The sequence below is a fragment of the Lygodium microphyllum genome, chromosome 5, assembly GCF_053477565.2.
Source record: "Lygodium microphyllum isolate KBCC chromosome 5, Lygodium_microphyllum_v1.1.10, whole genome shotgun sequence".
Classification (NCBI taxonomy): domain Eukaryota; kingdom Viridiplantae; phylum Streptophyta; class Polypodiopsida; order Schizaeales; family Lygodiaceae; genus Lygodium; species Lygodium microphyllum.
This window is the reverse complement of record NC_141139.1, coordinates 134553776-134580520: the sequence shown is the minus strand read 5'-3', so window position 1 is coordinate 134580520 and position 26745 is coordinate 134553776. Positions and strand designations below refer to the sequence as shown.

Genomic DNA, 26745 nt, shown 5'->3' with positions numbered 1-26745 from the left:
TTCAAGTATCGTGTATTCCATAACTTATGAGTTGAGTTTTCAATTTTCCATGGTTTATGGCATACATAATTCTTCTTTGATAAGCAAGCTAGTTTGTGTTAGGATATGTTTTCTTGGAAATTTGAAAGAGACCACTAGGATAAGCAAGACAGTTCTACATTCAAGGACATTAGTTCAAAGCCCCATTCCCTTGATTGTTCCTCATCTTAGCTTATAACAATTCAATGGTTTACTCAATCAATTTGTTCCATTAGATGTCATTGGAAATCATAGATATTATCAGAACTATCCACATAAACAAGCTTTTCTTGCACCTTTCACCGGCATACACACACAAGGCATCACATTGATGGCATTAAGAAAGAAGTTGTACTTAAATTGAACTGAAATCAAACAGGTTTTTGCTAATTGTTCACTGTGACTGATGTTGCATGACTATTTCATTGAGCAATAGAATTGAAACCTATGCTTGCTTTGCTTTTATGGCAGTTGATTTTCCTACTATATGCTATTTTTACGTTGCATTATTGCCTTAAGATATACATGGAGGTAATATCATTGTGAAAAATAGTAGTGTGTAATGAAAGTGTGAAATGTTGTAACTTACACCTATCAATCAACTATTCACTTATTACTTGAATTCTGTCATTACCTTCACTTTGTCTTTGTTCCTGTAAATCTGCTTACAAGAAGATCTTTACAAAATGGAAGAACCTTTAATGAAAGTAAGCATTTTCGTAACTTAAGTTTGTCCCTGTCTTCTCTTCATCCACTTTGGCATGGCAGGCATAGCCATAATATTATGGCCTTGAGTCATTTATCCCACTTGTACTCTCAATACAGAAAGACAAACAAGGAATAATATAAAGTGCCCAATACTCCACCTCATCCAAAGAGAAACATAACAAGTGTGGCATTTGCTATGTTACAGCCGCCTTCGTATTTGACACCTGTAAACCCTGATTTTGTTCTTTTGGAAAACAGGAAAGGATTTGTGATACAAGCAAGGACTTCAAATATGTAGGCTCGATATACCATGCAAATCTTCAAAAGGTTCACTTGCCTTACCCCTTCTCGACTGAGCTCACTGATGGCTTTGACATCCATGATGTGGGTCAAAGAAATCGTTGAAGTATGCCTGGCACAATCCAATCACATTACACATTAATTCCCTTCTGGGCTGAGCTCTGAAGGTTTTGATATCTTTGCTGAAGTGTACCTTTGTACAATCGAGTCACATTAGACAATAACGTAAGGGCAGCATGACCTCTTTCCATCTGTGCTTTTCAGGACATTGCACATTTCTCTATTTGTTGCTTGGCATCTGTAGGATCTATTCACATCATACAAAATGGAGGTTAGTAATTGATCAGACATCAAGCAATTACTTGGTGTGTTGCATAAATGGTTCTCTTATGCTTTATAGAAGCCTTACTAGGAAGTACTCGAAAATCAGGCTCAATACCATTGCCATCAATGTCTTGATGGTGTGGTGTCACATATTTCCCAACTGTTATAATGACTCCAGAACCATCACTCAATTCAAACACTGATTGTATAAGGCCCTGCCAAAACAATTCAAGCCTGTCAATTGTATGAATCAATTTACAGTTAGTTTGCAAAATTTTCAAATAAATTAACATTGCATGTTAGAACCTTTCCAAATGTCCTTTGGCCAACTAAAACTGCTCGACAATTGTCATGTAGTGCAGCAGCAACCTGCACATTGCGTACAGCCTCTTAATTGAATGAACATGTCCATGTGTCATCCTCTTCCAAGACACAAGCAGCAATATGCACCACACTGAGCTCAGAATTAATCCTCAGGAAGGCTACTTCATGTGCTCATAATGCTTCAGAATTTCATACTAAATGCCAGAGATGCAATGGATTGACTCAACTTCACCATTGATAACAGGTCAAAAGCCAAAGCTACTCCCAGAAATCTACAAGCATTGTTTGGGTGATGACTGGAGAAGTTGAAATATTAGGATGCACCGAACTAGCATAAAGACTGAGACTGAAACATACTTGTTGACAGTATAAAGTACACCAATTCCAACTTCCAGATTTGTTAATATGTCAAAGAGAACCCACCCCAAACATCTACAGCAATCATTTACAGACTGCCGGCAGAGATCAGAATGATAATGTATGGAAACAGAACTAGCATAAAGACTCTGAGAGTGAAACATACTTGTCTGTCAACAGTATAGTGAACAGCAAATCCAACTTCCAGATTTGTTACTATGCCAAAGAGAACCCACCCACCCCAAGCATCCACAGCAATGTGTCAAAGAGAACCCACTCCAAACATCTAAAGCAATCATTACAGACTGACGGCAGAGATCAGAATGATAATGTATGGAAACAGAACTAGCATAAAGACTCTGAGACTAAGACATACTTGTCGACAGTATAAAGCATACAAATGCAACTTCCAGATTTGTTAATATGTCAAAGAGAACCCACCCCAAACATCTACAGCAATCATTTACAGACTGCCAGAAGAGATCAGAATGATAATGTATGCACGTCTATGGCTAATGATGAAGGCACATCACACCATACATTACATGATTGTGTCTAGGATATTCCGACAACTAAGCCATCCTCACAGTGATTATATGGGCTGAGCTTTGCACAAGCAGTGATAACAGTAGATTCCTCTCCCAGACAGTGAACATATGTCAAGCAACTGGATAGAGTATCTTAAAACCAGCTTATAGCAGATAGAAAACCAAAGTGTGATCTGCAAACATGCCTGTACGGTTCCCATATGGACTCCTAATTTATCATTTCTGATCTCTCCATTACCATAAAAGTGAGCAGCCCAAACTCCTTCATGCAGACAATATCAATCAGACCTACTCAGCCTACACCCCTCTGAGATGGAGGGTTTTCAAAGCTACCACCAAAGAATTTATTACACAATGGCTTACATCAAGTTTGGATGGCTTCATTCACAACCGAGTATTTAACTATGCACATCTCATGCCATCAGAATTTCTATTGCACATCTATTAGTATCTTGTTCCTCCTTAAGGATTGCAATAGGCCAGACCTGATGGATCATGGGATTGTTGGCACTCAAGTCTTTTTTAGAGAACTACAGAAAAGAGCATCAGCATCGAAGAGATAGAATCATTACATCTCTCAATCTTGATCTATTTTGATTACCCAAGGAGAGAACATCTAATCACTCACCTGAGTAATAATAACACATGGAACAATATCTCTGCGTCTTCCTTCAGGAGTTGTAGAGAGGAAAAAACACACGTATGAGTGGGCCAGCAGACTCATCAGTACCAACCACTGAAGAGGCGAAGGATGATCATCAATTTCTTATCTCACCAAATGATTGAAGTTTACCACCAACATAGGAAGTGTTTATTCTAAGATTAGTCAGCTAAAATTTGAACCAGTTTTTTGTTGGCCATCTCATGGGCTACCCATTGATGCCCTTTGTCCCCTAGTACAAGCTACTTAGCTATACTATTAATGAACGTCACTTAGGACCGTTAAGATAGTAGACCTAGTACAATTAGGGCTAGGTTTCCTAGGAACTCTTTTGTCTCTTTTGCATAATTACTCCACACTTGGACCAACAGATTTATAGGGGCCAGCTTCAACATACCCATTGCTCATCCATTGCTCTATTGCCTTTCCCCTCACAACTACTGCCATTGAGCTCCACCCTCTGCCAGCTGCCACTCTAGCCACTACCTTCATGCCCACACTCACCTCCAACTTCGGTGGTTATACAGCCTTTTGTCATTGGCATTTGCTTCATGGTTTCCTCAGCCATACACTCTCAACCCTGGTTCTGCCACCTACACCAGCTGGTCACTGCATACAACACCTGCTGTGCCACCAGCTAAAGCCACCCACTCAGTGAGGTCCCTGGCACCAGCTGTGACACAACCACCCTGGTCAGCCACGAGCACCACCATACCAACAGGTTGCCGGCCAGTTGCTTCCTCTTGTCACTGCCAGCAGCTAGTGTCACCTTCCACCTGCAACCTGTCTGCTGCTCACCACAGCTGAGACCATCCAAGCCTCTACAGAAGACTTCATTCCTTCTCTAGTTTGGTCCACCGGAATGCCATTCCTTTCTTGGTCAAATCATGCAATGGTCCAGCAACCATTACAAATCAATTAACAAAACTCCAGTAATAAGAGCATAATCCCAAGAACTTTGAACTTCATGAACATTGGTCAATTCTGGCCATTCTACAATAGTCTCGACCTTTTCTAGGTCAATATGAATCCCGTCTTTGGACACAAGATGACCCAAGTAGTGAATCTCTTCTAGAAAAAACTAACTCTTTTAGCCATCCACATGGAGTTTGTGTTTACGAAGTCCTTGAAACACTATTTTCAAGTGTTGCTTATGCTCTCTTTATCTTTTGAATGAACCAGACTATCATCAACAAAAGTACCTGTAAACTTCGAGTGTACTCTAAAGATTGTTTCCATCGTTCTATCAAAGGTTGCGAGAGTGTTTGTGAGACCAAATGGTAGCACAAGAAACTCAAGAAACTCGTGCAAACCAAAAGTTTTTTTGAATGCTGTTTTATGAATATTCTGAAAAGCAATCCTTACTTGATGGTAGCTGCTCTTGAATCCCCTAGAGAGAAGAAAGGTGCGGAACTAGACCTTATTAGACCCTTCCCACGAGCTCATTCACCTACTTCATAATCTCCTCTTGTTGTGTTGGACTCGCATGATAAGGTGGCCTATTTGGAGGTGCACTCTCAACAATGAGATCAATGTGATAATCTTTTGGTCTTTCTGGTGGACTAACCAAGTAAAGTGTCTATAAGACAATCTTCATACTCCTTTAAGAAATTCATTCACTTGTTGTTCATATCTAAGATAGGCTCTTGAATTCTAGACTCTTTGTTACAATCTTTGACAAAAATCAAGTATGAGCAAATAGACTTTTTCATTGTTTTACAAATTTGTACATGGGATAAGATGGAATAGAGTTTTCATCCACTCCCACATCAAAAGATAAACTTATGCCCTTTAAAAAGTGAATTTTATTTTGATTCCAATCGATGCTTGGATCTACTTTTCTATGCCAAGGTATTTCTAGTAGAATATCACAATGACCAAGATCTCCCACAATAGAACTCTCATGATCTACATAATCTCCTATCTCGATTCATAGTTTCCCAAAAATAGAAGTAACTTGAGACTCTATTCCTTGAAAAGCAACACATGGCATTTCTTGTGTTTCAAACCTCTCCTTTGGTAGACGTAGAGCTTCAACAATCTGAGGATGGATATATTGATATGTAGCCCCTATATCAAAATGAATGAGAACAAGCTGATTAGCAATCTTACCCCAAGCTATAAAAAGCTTCCTTTTCTTTGATGGAGCTTCATTCTATTGTAAGAATTCCTTAGGTACAACATTCACTTGAGGTGTCTTTTGGGATTGGTTTTCCTTCTTTGTCTTGTTAGGACATTGATCAGTCATGTGTCCTTTTTTCTCCACAAGAGAAATGCCACAAGGACGTGAAATCTTATTGCTTAGCTTAGCATTTGATTAAAAGCTAATCAAATATGCAAATGTGACTTGCACATGTGAGGTGCACAAAGCCCAAGACCCTATCTATCACTTGGTGTCAAAGGCAAAAGTTGTAATAAGTTATGTCTAACACGTACTACATGGTACTAGGTGTCACAACATGACCTAGAACATTTAATTAGCCATTAGTGTGAATGGTAACACTAGGGAATCGACATTAATTAATGCTAGTTCCAAAATTAGTGATCACAATTAGTTGAATGATAATTTGACCTAGCCAATTGTTGGCTAGTTAGTTTTTTTTTTGCTACATAAGTAATTTTTAAAATTTATATTTTAAAATTTACATTAATGGGTTGGATAATATAGGAAATTCATGTCAAATGGATTTTGAAGTTTTTCAAATGAGAGATTGGGTTACTGTTGCCTGCTATTGCGGCCATTTCTCAATCATTGGAGATCATTTTTGTGAAAGTGGCTACATATTCTTGACCAAAGGAAGCTATTGACTGCAGTTGATGCACTTTCTCCTAAAGATTACAGTCTCTAATGCTCACTTTTCTCTTGGTGAATCCATTTGGGGCTAGAAAACTAAATCAACAGCTTAATTTTACCAAATTTTCACGGAAAAATCTCTAAATTTTCACTCTACAATATTATCTCTTGATCTAGCCATTCATAGCTTTGCTCCAAGCTTTACGACAATGCAAACCATTGGAGATGGAGATCATGGTGAAATAGCTACCTCAGGTAGCGTACCTAGATTAAAAGGCTTCAAACTTGAATTTTCAAAGCTGAAGTCAGTGTCTTTCAAGAGGATTCAAGTGGCCAACAAGCTAGCATTAAATTTGGGCCTAATTTATTTCCCAAGGAGCATGGGTGAAAATCAATCCCCTAGCAAATCAAGGGGCAAATTAATTTGAAAATTTGCTGGTCATTAATTATTACAAGAGGCACTTAATTAGCGCAGGAGATTAAAGAATCTCAATTTTACTCCATCCATTTGCAATACAAGTTAAAGAAATACCAAAAGAGGTACCAAGTTTAGGCACCAACAAATTGACAAATGTCCAAGATTAAGTGGTTAATATTTTCATTTTCAGTTTATGGAAATTTAATACTTGTTGAATTTAGTGTTAAATCAAGTTATTTACCACCCTATTTGAGAAGAAAGCCTACTTCTCTTGCATACTTTGCTAACTGCTCATATGTTAGCTTCTTTTTGGATGGCAAAGGTGGTGTACCTCCATCCTTATGCTTTGGCTCTTGTTTATCTAACTTCTTTTGGTCAAACATCTTGTTATTGTTTTGTGGTTCTTTATGCCCTAAGGTATGCAGTTTATGCTCTTATCTCTTCTTTGATAGTCATGTGCCATTTTGACAAATCACGAATTGTGCATTGACTGTGTAACTTTACCAAGGCACTATATTGAGGTGCCCAAACCTCTTATGCCATAAACAGCTGCCTATCATAGTATAATTGGCTGAAAATGCGCGATCCACATAATTTACAGTAAGCTTCTTGCCAAAAGCATCAAGTTGATAAAGACCTTTTGGTAATGTACCAGTCAAGACTCAATCACACAATTACTCCACACCCAGCCCAACATAGTTGGCCATAAAAATACCCTTTGTGCTTTAAACTTTGTTATGTTGTGGAAACAATTGGCAAAACTTAAGAGCTGGCCCAAGAATGCAAGGAGCTCAAGTGTGGGAGACTAGAGGAGTTGGGAGCTATGTGAGCAACTCCAGATCATCATGGTTGGGCAGTGAGTGTGCTTACGGCACTCAGGGTGGCCTGCATAGATGAAAACACAGCTGTCCACACGGTTGTGATGATCAGGGTTGGCAGCTATAGTGAAGACATCAGTCACCACCAAGAACCAAATGCAGATGTGGGCAGCTTTGAGATGATCACGACTGCAACAGCTGGAGAAGTTGGGCAACAACCAGTTGATGGAAATGGCAGACACTGGAGTGGGTAGACTGTGATGCAGCAGGATGCAAGTGGCTTAGCACATGCTCTTTTATAGAGATGGAACCAACCAAAGTGTTATAGGTTTACTTATCGGACACTTGAAACACTCTTGTGCATTTGAGTTTTGGGGCTATTTAATGACCTTAAAGAAAGGTTTAATGTTAATGCACTTTCTTTAACTTAACATAGATTCGACATACAACAACACTATTATGCTTATGCATACGGAACTGGTATCATCATTTAAGTCTTTTGGGGTCACCTTATGTGGACCAAATTCAATAGCCCAACTGAAGACTTGGTGTTTTTCTGCTCATTTATAGAAGCCCGGAATGTAAAGACAGTGACTACTCTCTGCCATCTTGAATCATGACCTGTTTTTATAATAACTTTACTCTCTGCCAGCTTTGATATATGAAGCTGCTTTTTCGCAGCTAAAACTCTACTTGATCCAAAATGAATCAAGAATCCACATATCCATGCTACTATCTAGAATACCTGCAATAAGCCATCCATTTCGTGGTATATTAGACAGGCTGCGTTTGCAGCATCCCTTAATGATAATGTCTCCCCTTGAAAACACTTACTTACTTCCAGCAATTAGATAGATTGATGTCTCTAGAGACAAACAGCTGAAACACATACTCAAAGTTGCTCTAAATAGACTAAGCATTAAAGTAGACACTCCAGGATATGAAGCAGCAATGGTGCTTTCACACCAATTCCAAAGGAGCCTGAAGTGAAAGGTGGCTAATTGACAGTAACTATGTCGCACCTGCTCTAATGCATGGAAATAGAAAATCAAATCATAACCAACTAGGAGGACCGGTTTGGCAAGAAATTGGAACTCACAATTTCGCTTGCACTTGCTGTGTGATCGTTCACAAGGACCTGAAAGGTGAAATTTACTGATCAGCCATGGCATCATTTAATGGAAAAAACAATGAAATATCCTTGTGCCAAGGGAAATAGATTTTTTAAAAAAGCTAAAAAGTGATGGCTTACAACATCAGGTGCAGGGATCTTTATGCAACACAGTTGTTTCAATTGGTTAAAACACCTGAGCCTGTTTCTATATAGTTACCATCAGTGGAGCTGTTGTTAATGGTATGCCATTTGCAATGACTTGTTTTTGTACTCCAGGATCTCTGCCAACAGTGTAAACCACCTTCAAACCAGTAAATGAGGCTGCATATTAGCTCCTCCTCCTAGGCATCAAGCTTCAGATAGCCAGAATAACTACAAAAGGATTTTTAAATAAAGGTCAATAAGTTGACAATTTGTAATTCTTCAAAAAAAGTAACTCAATGTACCGTGCTTTCTTTATCCAAAAATGCCTTTGCAATCTCAACACCAGCCTGCGAAAGAAGAGATGCAGGATTCAGTTGCTGTTAGAAACTTGGAGTGTTCATATTCAGCATATCATGAATGAGAATACCTGAACCAAGCCACCTGGGTTGTCTCGTAAGTCCAACAGGAATGAAGTAGCACCAGCTGCTTTTAGTCTATCCATAGCTGTATCAAGACAAATTTATATAATTTCAGCCAATAAAGCATGATACTCACAAGCATGTCCTCCAGAGTAATACAGGTTAACATTTACTGGCCAAGGAATCTAAAAAAGCAATGAGGGATCTTCCATGTGCCAAGTCTAACCTACCAGATTTTTGCAAAAGCAGCTTTCAGATGATCTTACAAATACCCAGCACCTCCAAGACGTACGCCCAAGAAGGATAACAAGACGTGCTGAGTTAGTAGAAGAGTCTGATAGCATATTACTGACACATAATGAAGCGTATTCCGTTCTTACACCTCAATGCTCCACAACCCCACATATATGTTCACTGAAAAACAACTTATCTTAGTTTGTTCTACTCAATCACATTGTTTTAAGAGAGCAAAGAGGTTCACGTTGGTATCAAACCTCAGTTCCGAAGGAAACACTTCATTCATAACTACAATGCACCCTAAAAAGAAGTAACATGGAAAGATAGTTAATGTTTGTGCTTTGCAAAAGAAGCATGCCTACTCCATGTTTACAACGGTCAACCAGGCTAATGAGGATACTTGAAAAAAGGACACCAAAACCCCTTTGAGTTTTATGTTTATTTAATTATGCCACTTGTGCATGCAAAAACCTTGTCATTCCTTTACTAGTGTTACACCTACATGTTCCTCTTCCAGTCACTCAAATGTGAACACAGTATAACACGTCACTTTTTACCCTCTGCTTGGGGAGGGGCCTTTTCTAAAATTACCAATTACATCCTTGGACATCCAGATGGCACCAGCTGCATTGGTGACAGTGGTCATAAAGTGACCTACTGTAATGTACTAGAGGTGTTTTAGGGTTAGGGCAATCAAACCCTATATATAGGGCTCAAGGCCAATCATGCACATAATTGTGTGATCACCACTCTTAGACTTTAGGCCCTTAGGCCAATATGTCTATACACTATGATAGTGTGGGCTCGAGGTGTGAGACCAACTCTTGAGGAACATGGTCATAGACCCAATACGTTGATGGCTCCCACACTTGGGGGAAAGCCCATTTCTCTCTAATGCTAGAAGTTTACTGAACGCTTTTCTCTAAGATTTCACTTGATTTCTTTCTCTCTCAAGGGCTGTTGCCACACCAATCCTCATTTTGGTAAGATTTCACAATTAGTTCAAGATAGACCTAGAATCTTGGGAAACTTTGGCAGTCCAAATGCCCAAAAGCTAGCTATTGTTACCTAAGTTCATTGGCCATTTCTTGCAAATGGTTTTCAAGAAATTCAAGATCCACTTATTCATGTCATCCTTTTGAGTACCCTCAAATCAATGGACAAACCAAGAGGACAAATCAGACCATGGAGGACATATTGTTGCACGTCTCCCACGCACAATCTAATTGGGAGCATTATCTTCCACAAATTGAGTTTGCTTATAGCAATGCCAAGCATTCAGCTATTGGGCAGAAACTGTTTATACTGATGTACAATTTTGAGCCGAAACCACCAATTGTCATCAAGCTCAAGGAGAGAAGATGCTGCCCATATTTGACTTCCTGCATGATATGCAAGAAATGTTAGCTTTGCAAACAAGAGCATTAAAACAGCCCAAGATCATGCTACAATTTATTCTAATAAGAACTATACTCATCAAGAGCTCCAAGATGGCATGTGTGTGTCCCAGAGGACTCCAATTGAATAACTATCAACGAGAACTATGAGTTATCTTTGAGATATTGTGGATCCTTCCAAAATACCAAGAAGATTAGTAGTGTGTCTTACTAGTTGGATTTACCTCCAAACGTCCAAGTTCACCTAGTGTTCTACATGAGTCATTTGAAAGAACAACTGAGTAAGTTCAATTGATTGTCCCAATCGAGGAAGTCTTACAATTGGAAGATAAAATCCATTACATTCCACTTGAACCCCTATTGGTTCTTAACAATAGAAGTCCGATCATTTATCCCCAAGTATTTAGTCAATTGGAAGAACCGACATGAGATAAAGGCAACTTAGCAATCAATATGTTCATTAAGGACTCATTTTTCCCACTTCATCCCTACAGATAATGCGAAGGAGAACAATCACTCATAAGGGGGAAACCGTTACATCCTTGGAGAGGCTTGGATATTCAAATGGATGTCAACAACATTCGTCACCATAGTCATAAAGTGACCTACTACAGATATATACATCCTATTTATGGAACTTGAGGCCCATTATTCACATCATTGTATTATCAGCACTCTTTGCATGCAATGTATACAAAGCCATATACAAGCAAAGAGAGCTCGTTCAAATTAGGTCCAACAGGTTCATGCCAAGCTCTACAAGTTCATGCAGATCTAACAGCAATGCACAAGTCCCACCGAAAGCAGTCCCACCGAAAGCAACTCACATATCAATCTCCCAAGCAATTTCCTTACTTGCTTTGCTTGCTCAACTTACCTAGCTTGCTTCCATCGATCTTCTTATCTTTCACTGCATACCCTCCATAGTTTTCTTCATCTCACCAACACCCAATGGTCGTTGAGATACCTTGCTTGTTTAGTGAAGGCTTTGGGTCTAAACATTCTTTTTACTTCCCAAAAGGACATAGATTACTCAATAGGACAACAAAAAATTTGGGAGCCATCACTTAAGTCTATTCAAAATAATCAAAATCCCTTTTTCTTAAAGAAAGTATATTGTGGTCCATCCAACTTCGCAAGTCTGGTAGGCTGCTAGTGACAAGTACCCTTTGTTTGATGCCTTGGCCTCTCAAGTGATCACTTGGGCTCTGCTGGCAAGATTACCATAGCCTTTGTAGTCTTAGCAGGTCTTAGACAACTGACGTGCACCCTTCCCCTAATGCCTTAGATGCTTTGGGGTGAAGGGGTCGAGCGGAAGTACTCAGGTAGTGTGCGCATCAAAGGAGGTGTATTCAATAGTAGAGAGAGTGCTAAGAGAGTCGAGACTCAAGACAGGTGTGTACCACTGTCGTACACACAACGAATAAAAGAATGTGTTTATACTTAAGATACGTTACACTTACACCCACAAGGGTTTGTTCACATGTACAAATAGATATATACACGGAAGTAGCAAAAGGGCCTTTACACCCAACAACCTCGCACCTAAAGGTCCTAAGCAAACTTTTAAACTCCCGCTAGTCAAATGCAATGCTCGTGCTGAGCCTTTGCAAAACTCTTAGCAAGAACATTTACAAGGTTATCCTATGATTTGATTTTAGCCAGTGTAACTAGACCATCATCCAGAACCTATCTGATAAAGTAATATTACACATCAATATGTTTTGGTGCGTGCATGAAACATAGCATTCTTAGCTAGGCATACAGCACTCTGGCTTTCATATCCAAGTACAAGTGTTTTGGTGGCTAGCCCAAGATCCTTTGACTAAACAACCAAGCCAAATAGCTTCTTTCGAAGCTTTAGTGGCTAAAATATATTCAACCTCAATGGCAGAAAGTGATACTATCTTTTGCAATCTAGAGCACTAAGAAGTGGCCCCACCAATCAGAGTAAATATGTACCCACTAGTAGACTTGTGAGTATCCAGGTCATCTGCGATGTCTACATTACAATACACCTACAGATCTAACGTACCCTTTCCATAGCAAATACATTTTCTTTGTGTGCCTTTTAAGGTACCAGAAGATGCATTTCACTCCTTCCCAATGTGCTTTGCCAAGATTCGATATAAACCTGCTCACAACTCCCATTGCCTGAGCAATGTCAGGTCTACTCGCAACCATAACATACATGAGTGACCCACAAGCTGGAGCATAAGGAACACCCTTCATAGAGCAGGCTACCTTCTTATCTTTTGGTCAATCTACTTTGCTAAGCTTAAGGTATGGTGCTAAAGGTATACCAAGTGGCTCCGCATCTGCCATAGAAAAACGATCAAGTACTTTGCTAATGTACTTTTCTTGTGAGAGAAATAAGAGCTCCTGCTTTCTATCTCTCATCACATGCATGCCCAAAATGTTTTCAGTTGCACCCAAGTCCATGGAAACGGTTGAATTCAACTATCTTTTTAGTGCATTAACCTGGTTTTTATGCTTACCAGCAATAAGCATATCATCCACATAAAGAACAAAGATTAGAAGGCTTTCATCATCAACCTTCATTATATATAAACAATGATCTACATCGCTTCTTTGAAACCCATGTGAGAGCATGAAGGCATCAAATTTCTTATACCACGGTCTAGGAGTCTATTTTAAACCATACAAGCTTCCCTTAAGCCTCACACCAAATGCTCCTTGGCATAACAAAGCCCTCTAGTTATTTCATGCACAGTTCTTCTTCTAAATCACCATGCACGAATGCAGTTCTAACGTCTATTTGATCAAGTTTCAAATCCATAGATGCTACAATAGTAACCAATACCCAAAGAGTGGTCATTTTGACAACATGTAAAAAGGTTTTTTGAAAGTCAATCCCCTCTTTCTATATATAACCCTTACCCACAAGCCTCGCTTTGTATTTGGGCTTGCCATCCACACACTTGATTTTATAGACCGATTTGTTAGGAATAGCTTTCCTAATTTTAAGCAATGGAACCAAATCTTAAGTATCATTCTGATACAAAGATTTCATTTCTTTATGCGTAGCTAGCTTCCACTTTTTCTTTAACTCACATGATGATGCCTCTTTATATGTGAGAGACTTAAGCCTCATCTGTGAGTAAAATGCAGTCCAAAGAGGGATCAAACCTCTGTATAGGTTTCATGACACGTGTAGACCTTCTCACCCAATGATCTATGTTATCAGATAATTGATCCACATCCAAAGGAATATCAATGACCTCATTATTTGGCTACTGAACTGCATTTTCAGGTTGCTGTAATACATTTTCAGGCTGCTGTAATTCATATTCAGCATACTAATTTTGTTGCCCAAGCTGATTTTCAACATCCCTTTGCTGCCCATTGTCATCTAGCACAAAAATGATACACTAATTATCAAAACCAACATCAAATGGAGCTAAAAATTCAGTGGCTGATCATGCTGAAATTTCACTTTTTTTTTTCCATGAATTACTAGATGAGGCATTTTTCAACAGCTTTGACTCATTAAATACCAAATCTCGGCATAGCACCTTTTTCATGCTTGGAACACAAACTCTATAGCCCATTTCACATTCATCTCCATAACCCATGAAGATTCCTTTGTGGGATTTCGTATCAAATTTGGTTCTGCTATCAACAGATACATGTACATAGCATTCGCAGCCAAAGACCCTTAAGTGAACATATGAACCAGGTTTGCCAGATCAAACCCCTTTAGGGATGCCACTTTCAAGTGCACGATGTGGAGATCGGTTCCAAATATGCACCGTGGTTTTAAGTGCCTCTCCCAAAACAATTGCAAGAGTTTAGCTAAGAACAGCAAGCACCGAATCTTCTCACATAAAGTGTGATTCATTCGCTCAACCCCACCACTAGACGACAAATTATAAGGAGTTGTAAGCTCCTGTTTAATCCCATTGACATCACAAAACTTATTGACTTCTTTAGATACATACTCTCCCCCACTATCTGTTCTTATGCATTTTAATTTTCAACCCTTTTGAGTATTAACAAATGCATAAAAGCTTTTAAACACATCCAATGCCTCGCTTTTCTACTTAAGCAAGTAAATCCACAGCTTTCTAAAATGGTCATCAATAAAAGACACAAAATAATAAAAACCACTATGAGTTTGTATTGGTATGATACATACATCAAAATGGACTAAAAACCACTATGAGTTTGTATTGGCATGAGTTTGTATTGAGCAACAATCAAATATCAAATTGGGGTTGTTGCTCAATGGCACAACCAATGCTTCGCATGAATCTGGCAAAGTCATGAGAAAGAAGATAGCCCTCATCTTAGGATCAAAAGCCGATAAGTCTATATTCTGTAACTGACTCAAAATACCAATGAAAGCATCTAAATGCTCTAAGGCGACCTTAGACTCATCAAGCTTTAAGTTGACCAACTTTCGCATGAGATGGACCAGATTGACAGAAGTCGTATTCTCATACATAGCCTTGAGTTTCTCCCCACCTGCATATGCAATGGTGAGTCCCTTGATATCAACCAAGATATCATCTGTGACAACCATTTTGTGTAAGTAATGGCTTTCTTATTCATTTTAGCCCAATCCTCATCTAACAAAGCGATAGGCTTATGTTCGGTCAAGGCATCATCACAATCCTTCAAAAAAAGTATACCCTGTATACAATCTTTCCAAAGATCAAAGCCATTGTTGTCAAATTTACAAATCTCAAAGAGATTCTTTGTGTCAGATGTAGATGCACTGCCAGCCATCTTCAGCAATAAAAACAGCAATAAAATGCTGAATACTTTCTGCCAATAGCAAGGTTGCTGAATATAACAGCAAATACACACACTTATACTTCCAAATGTGTCCAAGAAGCAGATCTTGCTACAATTTCAGTCCAAAGAGCTAATTACAGCATGTACATGAACCAAATTTGATACATATACATAAATGACAGCTCCCACTTCAATAATACACCACCGTAATGCCCAAATACAATAACCCAAGTGATGTATGTGCCATTGTTTAACTACATAATGAGCATTCAGCAATGCATGTACCAAGAGAAGCTGCCGCTTTAACAACATATGATACATCCCAAGTCCAAATTTCTCCCACTCAGCAGTGAATCTGCTGTAATTTCACTGTCAACGCACAAATTGGCTCAAAATGCATCATCGATGCAAAAAGCTCCAAGATTCTTGCAACAAATCTTCCCCAATTGCTTTGATACATCATCCCGAGTGCCAAATACAAGCAAATGTTGCAAAAATTTCACAAATTCTCCAAAACCCCCAAATTTTGGGGCCCAAATGTGCGCAGATCAAAGTGAAATTGGCTCAGCTGAGCAAAACTTCACTTGTATATGAAAATCCCCAAATTTTTGAAGCAAATGCACACAATGTCTGCAATTTTTGGGTCAGATGTCACTGTTCCACATAAACAATATCAAATTTGGGAAAAGCCCCAATTTTCTCGTACAAATCTGAGCCTTGTGCTTACATGGATGCCTCAACAATGAACAGGGGGCCTGCTTGCAATAAATAATTAAAAATCTGTCAAAAAATGGTTGAAATGTGTCAAATCAACCAGCCATTGACCTATCATGTGCCACCCATCGCACGCCGCTTGCATGCTGGAACTGCGTCATTGGTCACCGCATGTTGGAAACGTGATGCCCACTATTGTTCATGGCCTACGTCTGGTCAATTGTTGGTGCCGTTTGGTCGAACATGACCTGCCAACTACCTAAATCTGCCTACAGCTGACCTGTGCCTCATGCCAACTAGTCAAACTAACCACCGACTGGTGTCAACTGCCCGTCTCCTCGCGCACACACAGAGAATGACTCATACCGCCCCTAAGAAGTGCGCACACTCTTGTCGCAACTCTGATACCAATTTGAAGGAGGCGAGTGGAAGTACTCACGTAATGTCAAAGGGGGTGTATTCAACAATAGAGTGTGCTAAAAGAGTGGACTTGAGATCGGTGTGTACCACTGTGGTACACTAACACCCACAAGGGTGTGTTTATATGTACAAGTAAATTTGTTTTGTTTTTTGAGCCGGGTGCCTAATCGGACTCAAAGGCAAAACCCTGTGCCACTAGCTTATGATTTCGCTACTTCCTTCAGGACCGAGGTCCTTGGAAGACTCGTGCCAATGGATGGAGCATGGGTAGGCACCTAGCACCCCGGTTCAGGGGGTGCTAGTGCTGAACTCTCACCAGCTAAAACCGCCGATCCCGGCGAGTTCCCTTAAAGGGATGCCATACCCCAAGGTCGAGCGTCAGCTCGAAGGTGGTGTCCCGTCGCACTCAAGCAGACACTGCCTCCTGACAGCATTCGCTTGCTTGAGCCTTTACACCCAAGAGAGTAGTGAAAGGGCCTTTACACCCAACATGGAGTAGAACATCTTGAAAAATATTTAAAGAACTTTAGACTTGGGCTAGTACAATCTCTTTTTGGTTCCAATCTTGGGCCTAAGAGGGAGTGTTGAGCTAAAAATGCATTAGCTTTATTAAAATAGCCCCAAAACTCAATCAATCAATGAATCAAACCTTTTATTGCAAAGAAATGTGTTTCTATAGAGTATTTGTGTCCCATAAGTACAAACCCTAATTGGGAGGACCCAAACTCCCTTTGGTAAGATAACTATTGCCTTAGTACTTTTGGTAGATCTTAGACAACCGACGTGCACCCTTTGCCTAATGCCTTGGCTGCTTTGAGGTGAGATGCCTTGGGAAAAAGAAATGATAATTTAGTATTGGGCTAGTACAATCCCTTTTTTATTCCAATTTTGGGCTTGAGAGGGAGTGTTGAGCCAAAAATGCATTATCTTTATTAAAATAATCTTAAAATAAAATTAAATAATGAATTAGACCTTTATTAGAAAGAAATGCATTCCTAGAGAGTATTTGTGTCCCATAAGCACAACGTTTAATTGAGAGGACCCAAACTTTCTATAAATAGGCATGCTTCCCTCCACTCAACAATAATCTTGTTTTTGCAACTTGCAAGTGCCATAGCTTTCTTGCCCATACCCTCTACGCAAAGAATATCTCAACTGAACCTATCCACCATTGTCTTCTACCATCAAGTGCATGTTGTCCAACCTTCTCTTTCAGATTCCTTTAGTTTCCAACATTGTTCAACTTCTATCCAGTCAGACATTGCTATTGTCCACTCTTTTCCTGTTGTCGCATGCATCCAGCCAGCCCAAAAGGCTGCATTTACTACTGTTGACCATCCACCAACTTGCATTCACTACAATTCACCATCCACCAGCCAGCATTTGCTGCCCAAAAAGTGTCACCATCAACTAGCGACCGTTACACTTGACAGCTGCCACCATGTATCTAAGATACTCCTCCCTACTACTGCGTTATGCTGATCATGGTCCATCACTAGCTGCCACATCATCATCAACTATGCTTGTTAATTCTACCATGTCTGCTGCATGTCTAATATTGATCCTAGCACATCACTGCTGCATTTGCTGCTGCAAGACACCTTCAAAGGCTGTCTCGCTGCATTTCGAGATCCATCAAAGTACACATTACTCTCTAGCTCATACTCTCTGCCCCAATCCTCGCGACACAAGAGTTTGGGGTCAATTTCTTCACTGCATAGTGTGTTTGCTATATCAAGCATTGTATTCTATTCATTATTATTCACTATGTTCATTTTCTTTGCATTGCCCTAATCCTAACTATGTTTCATTATCAGTCTGTGTTTGTTGTACAATTGTTTTTGTGTTTTCCTGTGGTAGAGCATTTTTTCGCACTTGAACGATCCTCGCCACCACTCAAGGAGTCATCCCCTCCTAAACAAAGTCGCCCTCGCTAAGTATGTTGCACGCGTCATCATACTCATGGCCTGTAAGCTCTTTAGTAGAGGTAGGAATGGGTATGTCATCATGTGTCGCACTTCGAGTGCTTCTCAAGCCACTCATGGAGGGTAGAGTCATGAACAAAGTAGAGAGGGTAGAGAGGATGATGGAGTAGGAAGGAAAGAGAACTTGAGGGAATAGAGAGGGGTTGAAGGAGTAGGGGTAGAGAGGCTAAGATAGCAGAGAGAGCTTCAAAAGAGTAGATAGCATGAGATGGCAAGAGAGCTTGAGGGAGTAGAGAGCTCAAGTGAGTAGAAAGATTGAATGAGATGGGGAGGGGCATAGATTTTTATTGGAGAGGGATAGTGTTTTTGTTTTGTTTTGTTGTTGTGGGGACCGCTTTGAATGTACGGTTTTTTGTGTGTGTGTGTGTGTATGTTGGGTGGGGGTTGGTTTGTTGGGGTTGGATTTTTATTGGAGAGGGATAGTGTTTTTGTTTTGTTTTGTTGTTGTGGGGACCGCTTTGAATGTACGGTTTTTTGTGTGTGTGTGTGTGTGTGTATGTTGGGTGGGGGGGGGGGGGGGGTTGGATGGATGGATGAAATGAAATGTAATGGCACATTCACATTTGCAAAAATGCCAAATGACCTATGAGATTATGAGTTACAGTCATCTGATGGATGAAATGAAATAAAATGGTATATTAACATTTGCAAAAAGACCAAATGACCTATGAGACCATGAGTTATAGTCATCTGTCTAACGGTACAACTATCTAAAAAGAACGGGAAATGAAAATGTAATAAATAGTACAAGAAGAGGGATGTATTTTGGGGAAAATACATTTTTCGTTTCCCAGTGATGTTGCTTTTAGAGCAACTGCCAAATTACAGATTGTGCACTCAGATGTATGTGACCCGATGCAGACAAAGTCATTGGGTGGATGTTACTATTTTGTCACTTTCATTGATGACTTTACTCGTTTTTGTTGGGTCTCCTCTTTGGTGAAAAAGTCAAAAATGTATGATGCATTTTTGGCTTTTGTAGCACTTGTTGAAAATCAATATGGTTACAGGGTAAAGACTCTTCGTTCGGACCGAAGGAGGGAATACATGTCTTCTATACTGAATTCCTTTTTGAAGCAGAAAGGCATCATTCATCAGCATACTACTATTTATACTCCACAACAGAATAAGGTTGCAAAGAGGAAGAATCGGTCACTCATGGAGATGGCCAGATGTATGCTGAAAGCAAAGAGCTTGCTACACAATTTTTGGATGGAAGCAGTTATGTGTACTTGCCATTGTTAAGAAGACTACTAGGGTTTGCACTAAGGATACACAGAGTGTATGACCACGACAAAAACACAAAGACACAAACACAGACACAGAGGGCAAAACTCAAACCCTAAACGCAATACTCAAAACTCAAAACTCAAACACAAAAGCTCAAACACAAACAGAAGAAGAGAGAGAGAGAACACATCTCTGAAGTGAATGAATGCTGTAAATGAATATAAGAGTGTACAATGTGCTCAAGGGCAGAGCAATGTCGGAGTGTGATGTCCACCGAAGACAGATCCCAGGTCTATGACCACCAGTCGGAGTGTAAGTGCTCAATAGTGAATGGCAGCAGGCTGGTCAACAAAACGCAGCAGTCTAGAGGCTGGAAACTGGTAAATGCAGTAGTGTACCACCGATCGGGGGCTGGAAACTGTGCACAGTCTGCTGTAAACAGCAGGCTGAAACAATGTCTGAGAGTGTCAGGGCATGCAATGCTGAAAATGCAGGCTGGCTGACCCCATCCTACTCCCACTACAATTTTTCACACTATCCATCTCCGAGCACTACCATTCCTATTGCAACGGCCAAGAATGCCTTCACGGATGAGACACGTTTTAACGGGTCAAATTTCACTACTTGGTCGAATTTCATGCAACAAGTGCTTGAGTCTCAAGGTCTTTGGGACCTTGTCCTTGTTCTAGAGCATATGCCAAACCCTCAACTAGCTCACCCTGACTACATCCGTCAATGGAGAGTGCGCACAGCCAATGTTCAACTGATGCAGGGATTGCTTCCTGCGTTTCACTCTTAGTTGCAGCACTTCCCGCTCGCGTCAGAGCGTTGGAGTCACCTTCTCGACCGCCATGCGGCTCGTGATCGTACTCGGCGCATTGAGCTTCAAGAGTTCTCTCTTAAGGAAGGGGATGATCTGAAAGTCAAGCTGGCTGACTATAGGCGGTTACTTGCCGAGTTCACCACTACTGGCTCTCCAAAGTCAGATGATGATCAGGTTACATTCTTCTTGAATAAGTTGCCCGCAAAATACTTCGATTTCATTCAACACATCATCTCCCAACCTCGATTGCCAACCTTCTACAACTTTGAGTGCCAGTTCTTGCGTTACGCAAGGCTGCATGATCAAGTCCACAAGAAATCCTCATTACAACCTTATTTAGAGCCGAGGGGGTTGGTTGCCTCTTCTTCGGGAGGGGAAAACCACTAGTGGCAAGAACTCGCTAGATGCGAAGGCAAGCCAATCAAAGAGTGACTCCTCTTCCTCAGATGGAACCAAAGAATCAAGACCTATTTGGCAGCAACTCCCTAAGAAAAACCGGTTTTGCACACATTGCCAGAGAGCAGGCCATGTGGACGAGGAGTGTCGCTCCAAGGCCCAAGGTCTTCCACCTAAAAAGCCTCAGTAGACTGCTGCGACTCCACAATCCAGTGGAGCTACGCCTTCAGCTCCTGCTTCATCTGCTTCTTCAACACCCGTTGTTGCTGCTGGACATGTGGCTCGAGTACAGCCTCAGCAGCCCATCTCTTTCACTACCCTTGAGGGACTGGTTGATTGGTCTGCAAGTTCTGATCCCATTGCACTTCATGCATCTATCTCACCTTCCTCCCCACCTCGCCAAGCATTCCCTTGGCAGAGCCCTACTACTGGACGTACGCGATGGTGGCCGGCTTCTTAGACTAGCATGTCTCTAGGTCCTTTCGGATACCCTAGGTCAGTTTAGCATTCATTTTTCGCACTCTTAGAGTCGGGCCCATAGGATTTTTGTCTCTACATTTTAAATCTTCCACTGCATTTACTCACACACACATACACATTTGCATCCTTGCACGTGTTCCTTCAGTTAGCTTTTCATTTTTGTTTTGTTTTGTTTTTGAAGCATCTCACTACTGACCTCTGTGATTGCAGACTTTGATCTCCTTTGTAGGTTTTGTTTTCAGTATAGGGCTAACATGCAGGTTTGCCCAGTCCTACCTGGGCTGGAGACTTGGGATGCGCGTCGTTCCTTCATGGTTTCATCATCCTTGGAGTTTTGCTCTTCTACCACCATGGAGGCTTCCCCTCCCGAGATGGATCGTGCAGCATCTCTCTAGATGCTATCATGATGGTGACTTCTACCTAGCTCTTCCAGCTGGGATACTTCCTCCTTCTCTTCATTCCTTATGGTTCTCGGCACCACACGAAGAACGACATCAGGCTCCTCTTCCTTCTTCACCATCTACATCTAGGTTGAGAGGGGGTTCCTACCCTTCTTGGTATTCTACATGCTTCAGCACTTTGTCTTGGACATCGGCTTCTTCCCCCTGTTGTACCTTACCCTTTGCATTGCATGATTTCATCATCTTTGTACTAGGACGCTTGGGCAAGTGAACAATTTTCCCATGAGAGACACTATCCAAGTGGCACCTGCTGCATGAGCATTCTTCAGCATGTAGCATACTTTGCATCTCATTGTACAGAGCACCACTTGAGCGGATCCTAAGCTGTTTTCACCAGCCGCTGTTGTTACCACACCACCATCCTTCTTTATCACACGGATACCTCATCACCTATTTTTCCTCGTCATCGACACCCTAAGTGGATGGGTTAGCTTGTACTGTTTTATGATGTGTTGGGTGTACCCTCCCTACTCCCATCTTCTGGGTCACTATTACTCAATCGGCCGCATCCCATAAAATTTACCACCCTTATTCAAAAAAAAAACAAAAACAAAAACAAAAGTTCCATGTAGTTTCATCCGCCTTTGTAGGGCTTGGTAGGCCACTGGGCAACCGACGTGCATCCTTTGTCCGATGCCCTGTCCTCTCTGGGCTGACTACTTAGATTCCCTTGGTAAGATAATCATCGCCTCTGTAGTCTTGGTAGGCCATTGGGCAGCCGACGTGCACCCTTTGTCCGATGCCTTGGCTGCTTTGGGGTGGGACGCCTTGGGGTACATAAACATCACCATGGCTGGCCTAACCTTTCGGCTCAGTTTTGCGCCTAAGAGGGGGTGTTGAGCTAAAATATGCATTACTTGCTGATTAGCCTCTTAAACAGCCCCAAAACACACTAAAAATGCTCTTTTAGAGTAAAACCCTAAAACAGGGATCGGTTCGAGAGAGTTCAGTGGAACCCCTAAAACGGGGAGCGGTTCGATAAAGTTTAGTGGAAACCCTAATTTTTGGGGCGCCCTTCCACATCTATAAATAGACAGGCTGCCCCCATTCAACAATCATCCTTGTTTTGCAGGTTACACCAGCTTACACACCCTCTGCTGCTATTGGCACCCAGTTTCCAGCCTGCAATCCGCCTCCGTCTGTTGTCCAACCATCATCGACTGCAGCCACATCATCTTCAGCCTGCCCATTGCTGTAGGCGACAGCTCTCAGCTGCTAGCAACTGCTCCAAACTGTCCTAGACTCTTATTCAGCCTGCTATCCATCACCTCCAAGGTCAGCCAGCCTGCGTTTTCAGCATTGAAGGCCCTGACACTCTCAGACACTGTTTCAGCCTCCTGTTTACAACAGATTGTGCATAGTTTCCAACCCCCGATCGGTCGTACACTGCTGTATTCACCTGTTTCCAACCTCCAGACTGCTGCGTTTTGGCGACAAGCTTGCTGCCATTCACTATTCAGCGCTCCTACACTCCGACTGGTGGTCACAGACTTGGGATCCGTCTTCGGTGGACGTCACACTCCACATTGCTCTGCCCTTAAGCACGCTGTACACTCTTACATTCATTTACAGCATTCATTCACTTCATAGTTGTGTTCTCTCTCTCCCTTCTTCTGTTTGTGTTTGAGTTTTTGTGTTTGAGTTTTGAGTTTTGCATTTAGGGTTTGAGTTTTTCCCTCTGCGTTTGTGTCTCTGTCTGTCTCTTTGTGTTTCTATCATGGTCGTACACTCTATGTGTCCTCAATGCAAACCCTAGTAGTCTTCTTCACATAAGCTCAAAGTCGAGATTGATGCGCCGAGTACGATCATGAGCTGCATAGCGGTCGAGAAGGTGACTCCAACGCTCTGACGCGAGCGGAAAGTGCTCCAAGTGAGAGTGAAACTCAAGAAGCAATCCATGTATCAGCTCCACATTGGTTGTAGCATTGCGGACTCTCCATTGACGGATATAGTCAGGGTAAGCTAGTCGAGGGTTCAGCATAGACTCTAGACCAATGACGAGATCCCAAAGACCTGAGACTCAAGCACTTGTTGCATGAAATTCGACCAAGTAGTGAAATTTGACCCGTTAAAACGTGTCTTATCCGTGAAGGCATTCTTGGCCATTGCAACAGAAGTGGTAGTGCTCGGAGATGGATAGTGTGAAAAAGTGTAGTGGCGGTAGGATGGGGGAGTAGAGTACACTTGGGAATGGGCCCCAGAGTGCCCACCAGGCATGTGGGTAGTATGCAAGGTGGATCCATAAGTAGGGATGGGCTGACTAGGCATGGGCATGGTAGCCACATGAGGGCTACATGAGGAACCCAAGGAGATGGGATGGAAACACCGGGAGCAGGAGATGGGAATCCCTGCGTAGGTGTAACCCAAGGAGAGTATGAAGATCCACCATAAGCTGAGGATGGAAACCCCTGCGTATGAGTGGTCATGGGAGATGTGAAGCTGGGGATAGTGAGGGGGATGCGCATCACAGTCGACCCAGGAGTGATGGGTGTGCTCATTTGCTGAAAGGTGAGAGGCACTGTGTTAAAGGGTGGCATTCCCCCTAACGAAGTACCATGGTGCAAAGAGGTAGAGAATGGAGTGGAGAAGGAAAAGGTGCTAGGAGCGGAGATGGTAGATCCAACCCCTAGGATATGTGATGCAGATGTGGAGTATAATCCAAGATTTTGGAAAGATGATGAGAGATGATCAAGGTGTGATATAGAAGAGGGTGGGATGGGAGGAGAGTGATAAGTGTGTATGATATGCTCAAATAAAACAAAAGCTCTAGATGTACCTGAATTCCATCTGCTTCGTGAGTCCCCCTCTATTGAAGTTCACATACGCAAAGCCATCCGGATCTTGTACCTCAAAAGAAGAAACAAGCGAGGGTTTTGATTCATGCAACACAAAAGAATTGTACAAATCTGACATTGGACCTGGCGGAGATCATGAAGATTAATCGCCAGACGTTCCGAATGCCGTATGTCCTCCATGATCGGAGAGATGGCTAACCTCACCAACCGGTCCGAATGTGGTAGCAAAACTGGTAGGAGGGATGTAAACATCACCATACTTGTTGCAATAGTACTCCTCGAAGTCCTCCTCTGTCATGTTAGTGAAATCTGGTGAAGGTGGAGTGTCGTACTCCTCACCGAGTCATAATGCCTCCAATGATGGAAAAGCCTGATAAGACATCATAGGAACTGGAGAAAAAGGTATCTGGGACATTGTGATTCGGTTACGAGTCATATTGTGTACCTTGCACAAAGACTAGCTCAAGGCCTCCAATGATGGAAAAGCCTGATAAGACATCATAGGAACTGGAGAAAAAGGTGTCTAGGACATTGTGATTCGGTTACGAGTCGCATTGTGTACCTTGCACAAAGACTAGCTCTCAACAATATCCGCAGGATACTCTTTACAAGAGCACCGGCTCTAATACCATGTTAAGAAGACTGCTAGGGTTTGCACTGAGGACACACAGAGTGTACGACCACGACAGAAACACAAAGACACAGACACAGACACAGAGGGCAAAACTCAAACCCTAAATGCAAAACTCAAAACTCAAACACAAAAACTCAAACACAAACAGAAGAAGGGAGAGAGAGAACACAACTCTCAAGTGAATGAATGCTGTAAATGAATGTAAGAGTGCACAGTGTGCTCAAGGGCAGAGCAATGTCGGCATGTGACGTCCACCGAAGACGGATCCCAAGTCTGTGACCACCAGTCGGAGTGTAGGAGTGCTCAATAGTGAATGGCAGCAGGCTAGTCACCAAAATGCAGCAGTCTGGAGGCTGGAAACAGGTAAATGCAGCAGTGTACCACCGATCGAGGGCTGGAAACTATATGCAGTCTGCTGTAAACAGCAAGCTAAAACAGTGTCTGAGAGTGTCAGGGCCTACAATGCTGAAAACGCAGGCTGGCTAACCCTGGAGATGATGGATACCAGGCTGAACAGCAATCTGGGACAGTTTGGAGCAATCGCCAACAGCTGAGAGCTGTCGCCTACAGCAATGGACAGGCTGAAGATGATGTGGCTACAGTCGATGATGGCTGGACAGCAGATGGAGGTGGGCTGCAGGCTGGAAACTGGGCACCAACAGCAGCAAAGGCTGTGTGGGCTGGTGTAACCTGCAAACAAGGATGATTTCTGAAAGGGTGCAGCCTGTCTATTTATAGATGTGGAAGGATGCCCCAAAAATTAGGGTTTCCACTAAACTTTCTTGAATCGCTCCCCGTTTTAGGGTTTCCACTGAACTCTCTCGAACCGCTCCCCGTTTTAGGATTTTACTCTAAAAGAGCATTTTTAGTGTATTTTGGGGCTGTTTAAGAGGCTAATCAGCAAGTAATGCATATTTTAGCTCAACAGCCATGTCTTGAATAGGTGCTCCACCAAGGTATTAAAGAATATCACACCTTTCGAGGCTTGGAGCATTCGAAAACCTTCTTTTGGACATTTTCGTACTTTTGGGTGCCTTACATATCCACACATTCCCAAGGTACTTAGGAAGAAGTTGGATAACAAGGCTGTTAAATAAATTTTTGTGGGGTACAACAGTGAGAGCAAAGGATATAGATGATATAATCCTGTCTCTAAAGATGTATTTGTCAATAGGTTTGTGGTTTTCAATGAAAAATCAGAATTATCCCTTGCTGGTTTTGAGACATATCAGAGTGCCAACGATGTATTCAAAGGGCTGCTACCTTTTCTTTCAGTGATACAACTAGAGCTTCAAAAAGTGAAGCTAATGTTCAACCAGCTGCTCCATTGGGTAATGCAGAAAATCAGCCCATGGCTGACCTGAATATTCAACAAGGTGCTGAACTTGAAATTCAGCAAGAGCTTGTACACAATCAAGAGACTAGGCAGATGCCTAGATGGTATTTGCAAACTATGAAAGAGAGT

General features: G+C 41.6%; 1 protein-coding gene across 8 annotated transcripts in view; it reads right to left on the bottom strand.

The window, feature by feature from the left end:
• Positions 1 to 350: 350 nt before the first annotated feature.
• LOC148036436 (carboxyl-terminal-processing peptidase 1, chloroplastic-like) overlaps positions 351 to 26745 on the bottom strand; it is a 97133-nt gene continuing 70738 nt past the window's right edge. Inside the window, exons 6-14 of one of the 8 annotated variants that reach the window (XM_087678420.1) lie at positions 8956 to 9032; positions 8831 to 8875; positions 8602 to 8665; positions 8370 to 8408; positions 2198 to 2247; positions 1657 to 1719; positions 1466 to 1565; positions 1220 to 1333; positions 351 to 1138 (exon numbers count right to left, since the gene is read on the bottom strand). In XM_087678420.1, coding sequence (XP_087534546.1) covers positions 1287 to 1333; positions 1466 to 1565; positions 1657 to 1719; positions 2198 to 2247; positions 8370 to 8408; positions 8602 to 8665; positions 8831 to 8875; positions 8956 to 9032 — 485 coding nt within the window. In that variant the 3' untranslated portion in view covers positions 351 to 1138; positions 1220 to 1286. Of the gene's footprint in view, positions 1139 to 1219; positions 1334 to 1435; positions 1566 to 1656; positions 1720 to 2197; positions 2248 to 7779; positions 8016 to 8369; positions 8409 to 8601; positions 8686 to 8830; positions 8876 to 8955; positions 9033 to 26745 lie in introns of those variants that run through there. The other 7 variants (XM_087678416.1, XM_087678417.1, XM_087678423.1 and 4 more) reach the window with 7 other exon arrangements.